The sequence below is a fragment of the Trachemys scripta genome, chromosome 5, assembly GCF_013100865.1.
Source record: "Trachemys scripta elegans isolate TJP31775 chromosome 5, CAS_Tse_1.0, whole genome shotgun sequence".
In the NCBI taxonomy this organism is placed as follows: Eukaryota; Metazoa; Chordata; order Testudines; family Emydidae; genus Trachemys; species Trachemys scripta.
In genome coordinates, this window is record NC_048302.1 from 126739449 (window position 1) to 126752182 (window position 12734).

The 12734-nt window shown below is 52.6% G+C and overlaps 1 protein-coding gene across 1 annotated transcript; it reads right to left on the reverse strand.

Moving 5' to 3' along the window:
- Window positions 1–7266: 7266 nt before the first annotated feature.
- On the reverse strand, window positions 7267–11521 carry FOXI3 (forkhead box I3). Its single transcript, XM_034772544.1, has 2 exons — window positions 10900–11521; window positions 7267–8727 (listed from the first exon to the last, which is right to left on the reverse strand). The coding sequence occupies exons 1-2, from the start codon at window positions 11519–11521 to the stop codon at window positions 8147–8149; spliced, it is 1203 nt and encodes a 400-aa protein (XP_034628435.1). The 3' UTR covers window positions 7267–8146.
- Window positions 11522–12734: the final 1213 nt, after the last annotated feature.

Sequence of the window (12734 nt, forward strand, 5' to 3'; positions counted from 1 at the left end):
AGGCGTGGGAGTTCCGGGGGTCTTTTGGGGTGGTAGTGGATGGGGTTGGGGCAGTCAGGTGACAGGGAGTGGGGTGAGTTGGGTAGGGGGTGGGATCCTGGGGGCAGTTAGGGTGGGGGTATTGGGAGGGGGTGGTCAGGGGACAAGGAGAGGGGGGGGGGTGATGGGTTGCGGGTTCTGAGGGGGGCAGTCGGGGGCAGGACGTGGGTTGGGGTCGGATGGGGGGGGAGGGAAGACAGGCACGTGGGGCTTGTACTCACCACGCGGTTCCCTACCGGGTCTTTGATGGCACTTCGGCGGCGGGGGGGGGGGGGTCTTCACTCGCTCCGGGTGAAGGACCCACCGCCGAAATGCCGCTGAAAACCCGGAGCGAGTGAAGACTCCCTCGCCACCGAAATGCCACCGAGGACCCGGTAGGGAACCGGTTCTTAGGATTTTGGGAGCTCATCACTGCCTGAATCTGATCTTGCAGATTGGTGTAACTCCACTGATGGAATTACACCACTTTTAAACTCCTGTAACATCAGAATCAGGCCCAATGGGGCTACTCACATGAATAAATTAAGCAGGATCCAGCCCCTGGCGCATAATAAATCCCCCTGATTTAAGGCAGTGTGAGATAACATATATGATAGATGTTTAGGCCTTATCTCCACTAGGGACATTTTCTAAAGATTTGCTAATGTTGGTTTCCCTTCATCCATGCTAGCAACACTGGGAGGCCCAGTACAGACCTGCAGATGGGGGCTGCCAGTATTTTTATTATTATATTAATAAGGCCTGCTCAGAGCAGGATTAAATGACACAGTGTTGGAAAAAATGCTGGTGGCAGTCAATGGCCATCTACACTACCTTTCCCAGCATTGCCTCTCGCCATGTGTTTAGACTATAAGTTCCTTAGGGTAGCAAGTATGTTTATTTATTATATATGCATATAGTGCCAGGCAAAATGGAGCCCTGGTCCATGATGGGGGTTCTGGGGGCTATCATAAAAGAAACAACAAATTAGCAGCACAAATATCAGATGTCCTATTTAGCTGAGTCTGCAAATACAAGAGTTTTTGTGGCTTCCACTTCACCCCAACTCCCAGAAAGTTCAGAAATAAAAATAAATCACTAACTAGCTCAGTGCAGGAACAACCAACGTCAGAGCAGGGGTGGGCTGGCAGCCGGGTTGCTCACTGCTGCCAGGGCCAGGCCCCCCACTAACCCTCCAGGCTGCCCTGGACCCTGTGTCTCCCTGAAGCGCAGGATCCCCAAAGTGCAGGGCCTGGGGCGGTTGCCCTGGTCCGTCCTATGGATGGGATGGCTCCGGGTCCAGGGTGACCTGGGGGGTTAGCAGGGGATCTGGCTCCATCCCCTCCCTGCCCAGCCCCCATTCCACCCCTTCCCCCAAATCCCCGCCCCACCTCTTTCAGGCTTCTGCCCCCTTCTCCCAGCAATGCCGGGAGCTGGCGGGGCGGTCTGGGCCCGGGTCAGTAGACCCAGGGCCGGTGCAACCACTAGGCGAACTAGGCAGTGGCCTAGGGCGGCAAGTGGTTGGGGGCGCCCAGGGCTGTCCTTAGGCATAGGCAGCTGCGTAGGGCACCTGAAAATTTGGGGCACCACTGGGTCTTAGTGTCCATCCTACTGGTTTTCCTATCCCTGTTCTGACCCTTCCTGCAGGCCCTGAGTCTTCCTGAGAAGGGGATCTAGCAGTTAAAAGAGAAAACGTCTCCAGCCTGCCAGACCTATTAGCACAACACCAGAACTGTCAAAGAGCCATTCAAGGGGTAATGAAGACATTTAACAGGCATTTGCCAACCCCCAGGTATCTACTGTCATTTTCTGAATGTACTGACAAAAACAGTTGTGTATGACTGTAATAATTACTCAGAACATGTCAGTCTACGGGACCTTCGTTTAAAATTTGCTTTAAAAATATTTCATTAGTGAGTTGGTGAAGATTATAAAATCACATCTCTAAGAAATCCTTGCATAGACTTTTAGATGTACAATCATCTTTAGCCTTAAATGCTTGGATCTTCAGACATGGTTTTTTAAATAAATTCTTCAAAAGACCATCCTTATCTAAAATACACATTTTAATTACTATAGTAAAAAAACTTACTTCCAAAGTCTTCCTGTCCTTTCTGTCCATCCATTTCTCCCTTCACCCTCTCCCCACCCCACCCCACCCCACCCCCACTGAAGGAAGCAACAGCCCTTTGCTTCCAGATAGCTGGACAAAGAGTTTCCCTTTCTTTACTTCTGACTATCTGATGAACTAGTTTTAAGCAAAATCAGTACCTTAGTAAGATATAAAATCCTTTGTTATGCCTAAAATCTTTGGAAACATATTTTTTAAAGTTGGTGAAATTTCATAAACATGTGTATTGTTATGGCGATCACACACAGTAAATTAGTGTTCCCTTTTTCTAAAAGAAATGAAGATTGTTACGAACACACTAAACCTCTGTGACTGATTAATTTAAAATAATGTCTGTTTCAGTGAGTTAAATATGTAGTAATCTGGAATGAGTACATTTAAGAGTACATTTAAAATATAAAATCAGCTTAGAAATACTGATTAAGAAAATGTAAAACAGAGAAGAGCTGCATCATGTATTCCATAATATTTAATGTTGTATTCAGCAAGACAGCTGACTCACCCTTACGACAAAGTTTTTGCAAATAAATGTCTGACAAACTTCAGGGCATATCAAAAAACCTTTGACTGACATTTTTTATTCCCAAGTTTAGTGCTTTTAATTAAGTACTTTCTGCATGTCCATTCTGCGTGAGGGAGAGGGTACAGGGGTCTCTGTGGGGAACTGTGACTCTCCGCCACCGTGAGGCAGGCCGGGCATCTTGTTATTCTTTCTGCCTTTGTCCTCCGCCTCCGCCCCCACTGGGCTGCAAGCTCAGGCTGCCATCAGGCATAGGGGCACCAGTTTAATAATACTGCATAGGGCCCCATAAATCCTAAGGACGGCCCTGGGGGCGCCAAAAAGCGGTTCCCTGGCTCGGCAGGGAGAAGCCACCTTCTGGAGGCACCGGAGAACCAGAGCGTCGGCTTGCGGGGGTGGCGAGCCCCAGCCATGGAGGAGCCGGCGCGGCACAGGGAGGCAGGAGCCCTGCAAAGGCAGTGGCGCCGCTAGCAGGGAGCAGCCGCACCCCCTGCCCCTCCTGCCCAGGCTGCGGCCTGGCGCCTCCCCGGGGGCTCCTACAGGCTGTAGCTGATGCATGCGGGCAGAGGCCCCCGTGCGCCCCCCAGCTTCCCTCTCGCCACGCTTGGGCTTTGCGGCTTCTGGGCATGTGAGCTGCCGCCGGGGCGCGGGGCCCTGAGCCTGCTCTGGGAGGGGCAGCTCACACTCCCGGGAGCCACAGAGTCCGAGCATGGCGAGAGGGGAACTGGGGTGGGGGGGTGCACGGGGCCTCTGCCCGCATGCATCTGCTGCAGGAGCCCCCAGAAGGCAGCTCCTCCCTGCCAAGCTGCTGCAGCGGCCCAAGTCCAGCAAAGCCAGTGAGTGGACTCGGGGTGGGGGCCGCCGGGGTGGGGTGGGGAGGGCTCACGGGGAGGGCTGTGCACCCTCCAGGGGAGTTCAGGGGGCAGGGAGGGGGGAACCTGGTCTGGGGAGCAGCCCCTGGGCATGGCTGGCCCCTGGGGTCTATAAAGGCTCGTTGGGATTTGCCTCTCAATGAACCGATGTTACCGGGGGTAGGGAGGGCGGGCACAAGGTGGAAGTTTTGCCTAAGGCGCAAAATATCCTTGCACCAGCCCTGGCTAGACCCCATGTACCCCTGAAGTGCAGGGCCCTCCAAAGCATGGGGCCCAGGGTGGTTGCCCCGGTCCAGCCTATGGAGGGGATTGCTCTGCTTGGACCTGTTCTGGGCACCACCAAAAATTATACAAACCTGGCACCCATGTAGACGTACCCAGACTGGGAGCATGACTACTGTGGCGCTGCGCTGCTGGTCCCATTGTTAGTATTATTATTTGTATTATCATAGTGCTAAAGCCTGTCATGGACCAGGACCCCACTGATCTAGGTACTGTACAAACACAGACCAAAAAGACTGGCCTTGCTGGCTTCTTGGGGCTTGAGGGGAGGGGGAGGCAGAGGGATTCAGGGATAGGACTCCTCTTATTTCCCTGTTGTCCTTTTCCCCCTGCTCTTGGGGCGCTCATTTTAAATGAAGGCAGCCCATGACAATAGCACTGTTGTTTTTTTGAGTGTCTTTCATTAAGCCCAATCCTGCTGCCCTCATTCTCCCATGACTTGGGCGTTGCTAAATAGTTTTAAATGAGGAGTCATTTTTAATAACAAAAGGAAAAGCTAAAGGCTGCCATTAAGACTCATTCACTCAACTCCCCCTCAGCACAGACATCGAGGTGTCTATTAGTCGGAATGCTAGTATCAAGGGCCCCTTGGGCAGGTTGCTTTATCATGAACACCCAAACATTTATATTCACATACTCAGGCTCAGGACAAAACCTGTGCTTACCTACCTCAGGCAAGGGCTTCCATCCATGACATAGGAGGAGGAGCAGAATTTAACCTTAACACCAAGAGGAGAAAAATTGCAAATGTGGTTAGAATATTTGAGCCTATTAACAGCCCAATCCTGAAACCTTGCTCATGAGAATTGTCCCATTGACTTGCAAGGGTGGCAGAACTGAGCAATGTAATGATACGCCCTGATCCAGCAAGGTTTGGGTCGCAGTCACCCTTCATTGACTTCACGGGGGCTTTTGGCACATTGCAAGGTCAGGCCTGTACTAATGGGGTGCATTCATGTTTCAAAGGTACCACCGGGAGTTTCACTGAGTAAAGACTTGCAGGATCAGGACCTTAATAAAACTCTACATTGTGGACCCAATCCTATGGCCCTGACTCACATGAGTGAGCTTTATTTAAATTTAACTCCACAAGCTGATTAAACAAAGGAATTTCAGAGATGTTCCTGGTCCTGATGATGCAACCCCTACTAGAGTAATGTGATGTCTTTCCTTCATTCCCTCACCCATCCACCAATAATATAATAAAGAATTAAGCAAGTTCTAGAAGCTTGCTCCTTCTCAGATTCTCAAACTACTCAAAAAAAGGGGATTTTTCCAAACACAGAGGAATCTTTCTTTCATTGTGGCCCTCTACCAAATGAAAACAAAAATTCCCTACACAAAAATGCCTGATTACGCTCCAAGTGACAGCAGTGTAAATTACAAATAACTCAACTGAAGTCAGTGGAGTTAAACTGGTGTGAAATCAGAATCAAGCCTATGGGATCAGCTTATTCTTGTACAAAGAGTCTGATTCATTCCCTATGGTAAATCACGGCCATCGCCTCTTCGCTGGGGGATAGCTGATGAGAATTAATCAGAACTGTGAGCACAGGCTGTTAGGGAGACAAGGTGGGTGAGGTAATATCTTTTATTGGATCAATTTCTGTTGATGAGCGAGACAAGCTTTTGAGCTACACAGAGCGACCTTGCATTTAGCTGTAATGCTGGGTGTACCTTTCCCAAACCTGTATGGCTCCAAAGCTTGTCTCTCTCACCAACAGAAGTTGGTCCAATAAAAGATATTACCTCACCCACCTCGTCTCCCTAATTTCCTGGGATCAACACAGCTACAACTTGCAGGTAGCAAATGATGGGTGGGCCTTTCTGAAGGCCCATACGTTTGCCAAAGAAATGCGCTTGCACTTTTTGATCAAGTTTTCTTCTCTTCATGCATTTTTAAAAAAATACAGGCACCACTTTCACTCAGGATATTTAGAAACAAAACGTTGAAAGGAATGGATTTCAAAATATCGCTTGCGAAACTCACATGCCTCCATTGGGTAGCTGAGATTGTTGAGGGTGAATTCAGATGTCTCTCTTTTTTGGGAAGGAAGAAGCATTAAGCAGGGAAACATCAAAGCCAGCACCCCCCTCTATGCCCTGCTGACAGCAGTCCCCAAATTCTCACCATCTCCCACAGATTCTGTCCCTTGGAAGCCACTGAGACCTCAATGACAGATGAGGGTGTTCAGCACCTGCGCCTTCAGGGGACGGATTGCATTTTAAGCACCATCTTGTGTGGATCTGCTCTGAGCATGAGGGTTAAAATGTGGACAGCCACATGGAGCTATCTACACCAGTGCTCCACCCCCAGCTTCAACCAATGGAGCTGAACCCATGTTAGCAGGAGCGAGAGACTTTAGAGGAAAAAGGCTTGTGCAGACACAGTCTTCCTGCGCTGTGCCTACGGGCCTGATCCAATGCCTATTGAAGTCAGTAGTTTTTCCATGGCTTCAATGCATTTTGGATCAGGCCCTAAGTGAGGGGAGTAGTATCAGGCTCTAGATCGGTCTTGCAATGGTTATAGCAGTGCTAGGTTGCCCCTATAGGTGCTGGATTGAATTGGATGAAATATTGTTTTGAGTTTTAGAGACAAAAATGTTACCTGCTTGTGTGGCATTCTAAAAAGTTGGGATGCACGCGATTCGTTGTTAAATACAGTACAGCAATTGTACTGCAATTTCAGTGTCATGCTTTCTTTTGTTTTCACTGTATGTTACATGCCTTTATACCAGCTGGCTGATTACATCAAATCCCTGCCAACAACTGCTGTAAACCTCAGAAATGGGAGGATTTTTTACATCATGGATATTATGTACTATGGGACGGATTCTTTCACAACTGTAAATCAGAAGAAACTTCACTTAAGTGAATGGGGTTTCTCCAGATTTAAACCAATGTATAAGAGCACATTTTGGCCCACTCACCTCCACTGCATTACTCTGCTGAGGAACCTTAAATGGGTGCAACTCCTTTGACTCCAGGGTCTGAATTGGGCTGCATGGGCTTGATCCTACTTCCGTTGCATTGTACATGTGAGATTGCTTGCAAAGTTAATTGGAGCAGGACTGACTCATGTCAATTACTATATATTAACCAACCTAAGCTGAAAATGGGCAATTTACTGTCTAAAACCAGCAAAAGCTTCAGTCCACCTTTCACAATTACCCATCAGGAGGTTGTAAACCAAACCACACACTTCTCCTTTGAGCTGAAAGCAACATTTTTTTCTTGGCACAGAGGAAAGTGTTGAGTCCCTGTATCTTTCGTCCCAACCCGTGTCCCTAACCATCTAAAAAAGTAAAATAAAATCTGTTGATGAACAAACAAGCAAAAAATCTAACTGTAAATATTTTATTCCCCAAAATTTTGTTCAGTTTGAAAAGTTTCATTCATACACTACAATAAAAAATAAAAAAAAAAAAAAAAAAAAAAAAGGAGGGAAATGGGGGTGAGGAAAAGGATGGGCAAAATAAACTTTCCCAAATTTCAAACACATTATAAATAAGTACAACTCCAGAGCATAATTTACAAATATAAAATCCCATAGAAATGTATTTACAGAGTAGTACATTACATACAAATATGTATAAAAATATTCACTGTGTTTATTCTCTTGCTAAAAGCTGGATGGCTAAATTGTGTGTCTTTGGTACTAAGCTTAAGTAAAACGATTATTTTACAAAATAAGGCCCCAATTCTTCAATATACAAAGCACAGGCAGCCTGGTGAACCTGCATGGAGCTGCTCTGTATCTAAAGGGGATCTGTGTGGGCACAGAATCTGCCCGGGGATTGTACACTGCAGGATCAAGGCCTAACACAATTACCTAAACAGGCAATCACTGACATAGGGATTTTTACAAGGCACTTCATTAGAAATCTCTTCATTTTTTTTTCTCTTCCAAGACCAAAGCACTTGTAAACAGAGGTTCACAAATAAATGACCAACAGGCAACACTCCCCTGCTATGTGTCTGTATTTGGTCCTTGCTGATTTCTCTTTGTAGTTGTTATTTTTTTAACTCTACATTCAAGATTAAAAACCTCTGAAGTCACTAATCCAGTTCTGGTTCTCATTTGCAGAATTTAGTGGCAAACAGGCATCCTGTGTGGATCAGTGATTTTGCAGGGATGAGTAGGGAAAATACTCCACATTGTGTGTGTACGTATATATTTAATAGATGGTAAGCTTTTCTTCCTGGGAAAACAGAAAACCTACGGCAAGTGTCCTGCTTCAAATGCAGTTTGCAAAAGCATGGGGTCTTCCTTGTGGCTGAATGAACCGGCCTTTCTTGTTCTGTTGAGTTGCAATCCAGGCCCTACACCTCAGTGCCATCCCGGGCGTAGATGAGGCTGTTGACTGTGAAGTTGTAGTAATGGTTGTACTGGGTGCCCTGGCTGCTGCTGGGATGGAAGGAGCCGTAATAGGCAGCAGTGGGCCCCGGAACTCGCTGCAGCTGGTCTGGTGGGAGCACCTCTTGGGAGGAGCTGCTGGAGGAGGCAGCGAAGGTGCCACCACTCATCTGCCCAGTGGGGAAGTTCCGGTGGTGCAGCTCCCTGCTGAAGCCCCCCGCCAAGCGGCTCCCTCCACTACTCAGTGAGCTCATGCCACTGAAGAAGGTGCTCAGGCAGCCCGGGGTGGCTGAGATGATGCCTGGAGAAGAGGAGCTTTTGGGATGGTCCCTGGCAGGTGATAGGTCCAGCTCTGGGGAGGGGCTGTTTGCACAGGGCTTGCTTGCAGCAGCCGGGATGGGACGCCTTTCCTCAGCCTTCAGGCCTCCGCCAGAGGACACCACAGTGGGGGTGTTAGGCTCAGAGCGCCGTTTGCGCTTGCGCCGGAAATTCCCATTGTCAAACATCTTCTCACAGTTTGGGTCTAAGGTCCAGTAGTTCCCCTTCCCTGAAGGGGACAGAGAAAGAGTCAGACAGGGAGCTCCTCCAACAGATGCCCTACACCCCCTGAGCAGGATCTGCACCCTCCTTCTACCCCCCTCCTCCCCCGCATTTGCACAATCTGCACCCGCCAAACACCCCCTCCAGACTTGCTGACCAGAGCCTGATTTTCCTCTCGCACTGTTGCAATTTCACTGACTTAAGTTCAGGAATTCAGAATCTGCCCAACCGACCACACATCCGGAATGAATCTTGCAGCCACTTAGCAGGATCAGAACTTCCCCTCCGAGCCTACAGTCCCACCCCAAACAGAGTAAAAGGGCCCTGCAGACAGAACTCCTAATGCTTCCCCGACTACACCCTTGTCATTTAAGGGTGTGTGACGGCTGCCATCTTGGCCAACGCACCAGGGATTGAACGGGGGGACCTCAAGCGCTAAAAGCACAAACTGCTCCATCTTAAGAGAGCTGGGGCTGTAACAGCCCCATCTCCTCTGTGGATCTGGCACAGAGGGACCTGTAACCCACACTCACCCGCTGGCACCCCCGTCCCAGGGAGACCTGCACTGCAGTGTAGGCCACACTTACTCTTTCATCCTGATACCGCTCAGCTGGGGTAGGGTAAAATAGAGGGGTACATTAGCAATGCTGGGCATGTGTGGGGCCATCTCGCCCATGTTGTGGTTCAGGGCAGATTATGGGGGAGGGAGCATCTACTGGTGGGGTCTTTCTCAGTGCTGCACATGTGCCAATGGGATTGGTGTGCATATAAATACAGCACACCCACGGCGGCCCCCTTGCCGCCTGGTCACAGTCATGCACACACCATGCCGCAGATCTCTGTGCAGGGAAGACCCTGAATCCCTTTGCACCCAGGGGGCCCGTGTACACTTGCATTAAACCCTTTCCCTACTGAGCAGGACATGCGCCCCCCACTCCACCTGGCTACAACCCTAATACCCCCCTCTCCCATGGGCCTCTGCACCCAATGCACATCAGGGCTGCCAGGGAGGAGGGGGGGAAGGAGGAGTGGGGCAATTTGCCCCAGTCCCTGGGCCCCACACGAGAATATAGTATTCTATAGTATTGCAACTTTTTTTTATGGAAGGGGCCCCCAAAATTGCTTTGCCCCAGGCCCCCTGAATCCTCTAGGCAGCCCTGATGCATATGTCTGAGCCACACCATCCTTCAGGGTAAGCGGGACCCTGCATCTCTGAAATACCCCCCACACCCAGAGAGCAGACTGGATTTACACCCTGGGGCTGGGACAGATCGGTGCTAAGGGCCCCACCCCTTGCCCCAGGGGGCAGGAACCCCATAGTGGGCATCCAACCCCAGAAGGGCCCTGCCCTGCTGGGAACTGAACCTGGGGCCCTGAATCCGGCTGCTCCCATTGGGACAATATCCCACCCCCCGGCCCCCATCGCAGGATCTGCCCCTCGCTGTCCCTCCCACCCAGGTGACAGCAGAGAGTGTCCCCAGCTGGGCGGAGCAGCCGGGGTGGGGGCGGTCCGACACCCCGGGTTACACTGTCCATCGCACCCCCTCTTTGCCCGCCCGCCACACCTGCCGGTACGCTGGGTGCAGGTGCCCTTTGCCCCGCGTGACTCCCCACCCGCGACCGGCTCAAGGGGAGCGACCGGGATCCACATCCCGGGGTCCCGTCTCCCTGCTCGAGTTCCCCGGGATCGGCGCGGGGCTCGCACCGCTCCCGATGTCCCCAGCTCCGGGGGTTACTGCGCAGGGTCCCGCCGGCTCCACGCCCTACGCCTCGGGTGTCCCGGCACAGAGCCGTGCAAGGGGCGGGGGCTGCTCAGCCCCGCGCTCCCCTCCCTGGTCGGGCAGATCCTGTCCGGTACGGCGCTCCCCTCGGGTCCCCCTGGGTCCCCCTCCCCATCCCAGCCCCTCGGTCCGTTTAACCGCCCCCCGCTCCAGGTTCCTGGGCACCCCCTCCCCATCCAACACCCCGCCGGCCTCCTGGGCACCCCCATCCCCCTGCCTCCGGGCACCCGTCCAGTCGCACTCGTTTCCCGGTGCACTCAACCGCCCTCCAGCCCCCTGCCTGGCATCCCCAATCCCTCTGCCCCCGGGCACCACCCCAGCCCCACTCCCCTCCCTTCCGCTGCGCCCCCCGCCACCCACCCCCCCCCCCCAACTCCCTGGCCACCCCCGGCGCTCACCCGGGTCGTCCTCGTCGCGGGGCACCTTGCGGAAGCAGTCGTTGAGGCTGAGGTTGTGGCGGATGCTGTTCTGCCAGCCGGCCTTGCTGCGCTTGTAGAAGGGGAAGTTCTCGGCCACGTACTGATAGATGTGGCTCAGCGTGAGCTTGCGGCCGGGCGCGCTCTGGATGGCCATGGCGATCAGCGCCGAGTAGGAGTAGGGCGGCCGCACCAGCCGCAGCAGCTCCTCCTGCCCGGCCAGGCTCAGCCAGCTCAGCTCGGCCGCCGCGGGCGAGGGCGAGCCGGGCGCGGAGGGGGCGCCCCCCAGCTGGCCGCCCCGCGAGCAGCCGTAGGAGGCGGGCGGCAGGAAGGGGGCGGCCGGCCCGGGGCCGCCCTGCAGGTACGGGGCCGGGCCGCTCACGCCCCACAGGTAGCCGGCGTTGGCCGGCGCCCCGTAGTCGCCCAGGGCGTAGGCGGCCGGCCGCTGCGTGGAGGAGGCGGCCGCGGCGCCGGGCGGGGGCAGGCCGGGCTGCGGGTACACGCTGAAGGGCTCGCCGCAGTACACGGCCATCTCGGGCGCCTCCCGGGCCCGGCGGGGCTGCGGGCTGGCGGGGGAGCTGGGCTGCAAGTCACCGGCGCTCATGGTCCCGGGCCATGCGGGGCGGCCGGCTGCGCTGCCCCCTCCCCCCGTGCCGACAAGCTCCTTATAGCGCCTTCATCTCTGCCCAGCCTCCCCGCCCGGGGCCAGGGCTGGGCGGGCAGGGGCCGCAGCCAGTGGGAGGGCTCCCTTCGAGGGGCGGGCGGCAGGCAGGCAGGCAACGGGGGCTGGGTAGATCCCAAAAACAGAAAGAAAAGGAGGCAGCCCCTCCCTACCGGGAGGCGATCTGTCTGTCTCTTGTCCCCCTCCCTACCGGGAGGCGATCGATCTGTCTGTCTGTCTCCTGCCCTCCCCCCTCCCCCGAGCTGTCTGCCACTGCAGGCGAGACACAGGAGTTTGGGGGTGGGGGGAGCCTGGAGGAGGAAGAGAAGCTCGCCTGGGGATACTGGAGTTCTCCGGATCGGCCCTCCACTTTGGGGACCATTGCTCAGCCCGCCCTGCGGGGAGGATGCGAGCGATCCGGGACTGAAGTGGTGTTGAGTCTATCGGCAATCACATCCCTCTCCTCCCTCCCCCCCCCCCCCCCCCCAGTGCAAGGGAAATGGGACGGGAGAGACTACACGGCAACCCACTGCACCTCCGAGAGAGGCACATCATTGAGAGCCTGATCCGAAGTCCCCGGTACAAGTCGACGCGAGTTTCTCCGTTGGCTTCACTGGGTTTAGATCAGGCCCGTGATTAATATGCGCGGGCTTCAGACTTCCACTGCTCCCGTATTAAGGGAATCGGGAGCTGCTCTCATGCGTGCAAACGAAAAAACTTCATCGACATCGATTTTTAACCCGGTTCTATTTAGGTGCCAGCGGGAGAAATCCTTTTTTTTTTTTAAAAAAAGTTTGGGATACTTGAAAAAGATCCTATTTTTTTATTAATTCTAAACAGGGTTTTTCTCCTTCGCTTTGGGAATCGCAAAGGAAAGGATCGTTTCAGATATTTGCATCTGCCAAAAAAAAAAATCCTACTTTAAACTAACTTTTAAAACTTTAAAATGAATGTTGCGTTTAGTTGACAGCCATCTCGGTTTAGGGAATTTCCCATATCATACCAACTGTATTTTAAACTATGAGACAGGTACTCAGATCTTTAAAAAAAATCATAATTATAATAATGGTAAAAAATCCCCATGTGAAGATCAAATTTGTTATATTTTAACTCCCTTTCCATGCATTAAATGCCTTCTTGTTTGCTCACTCGTACA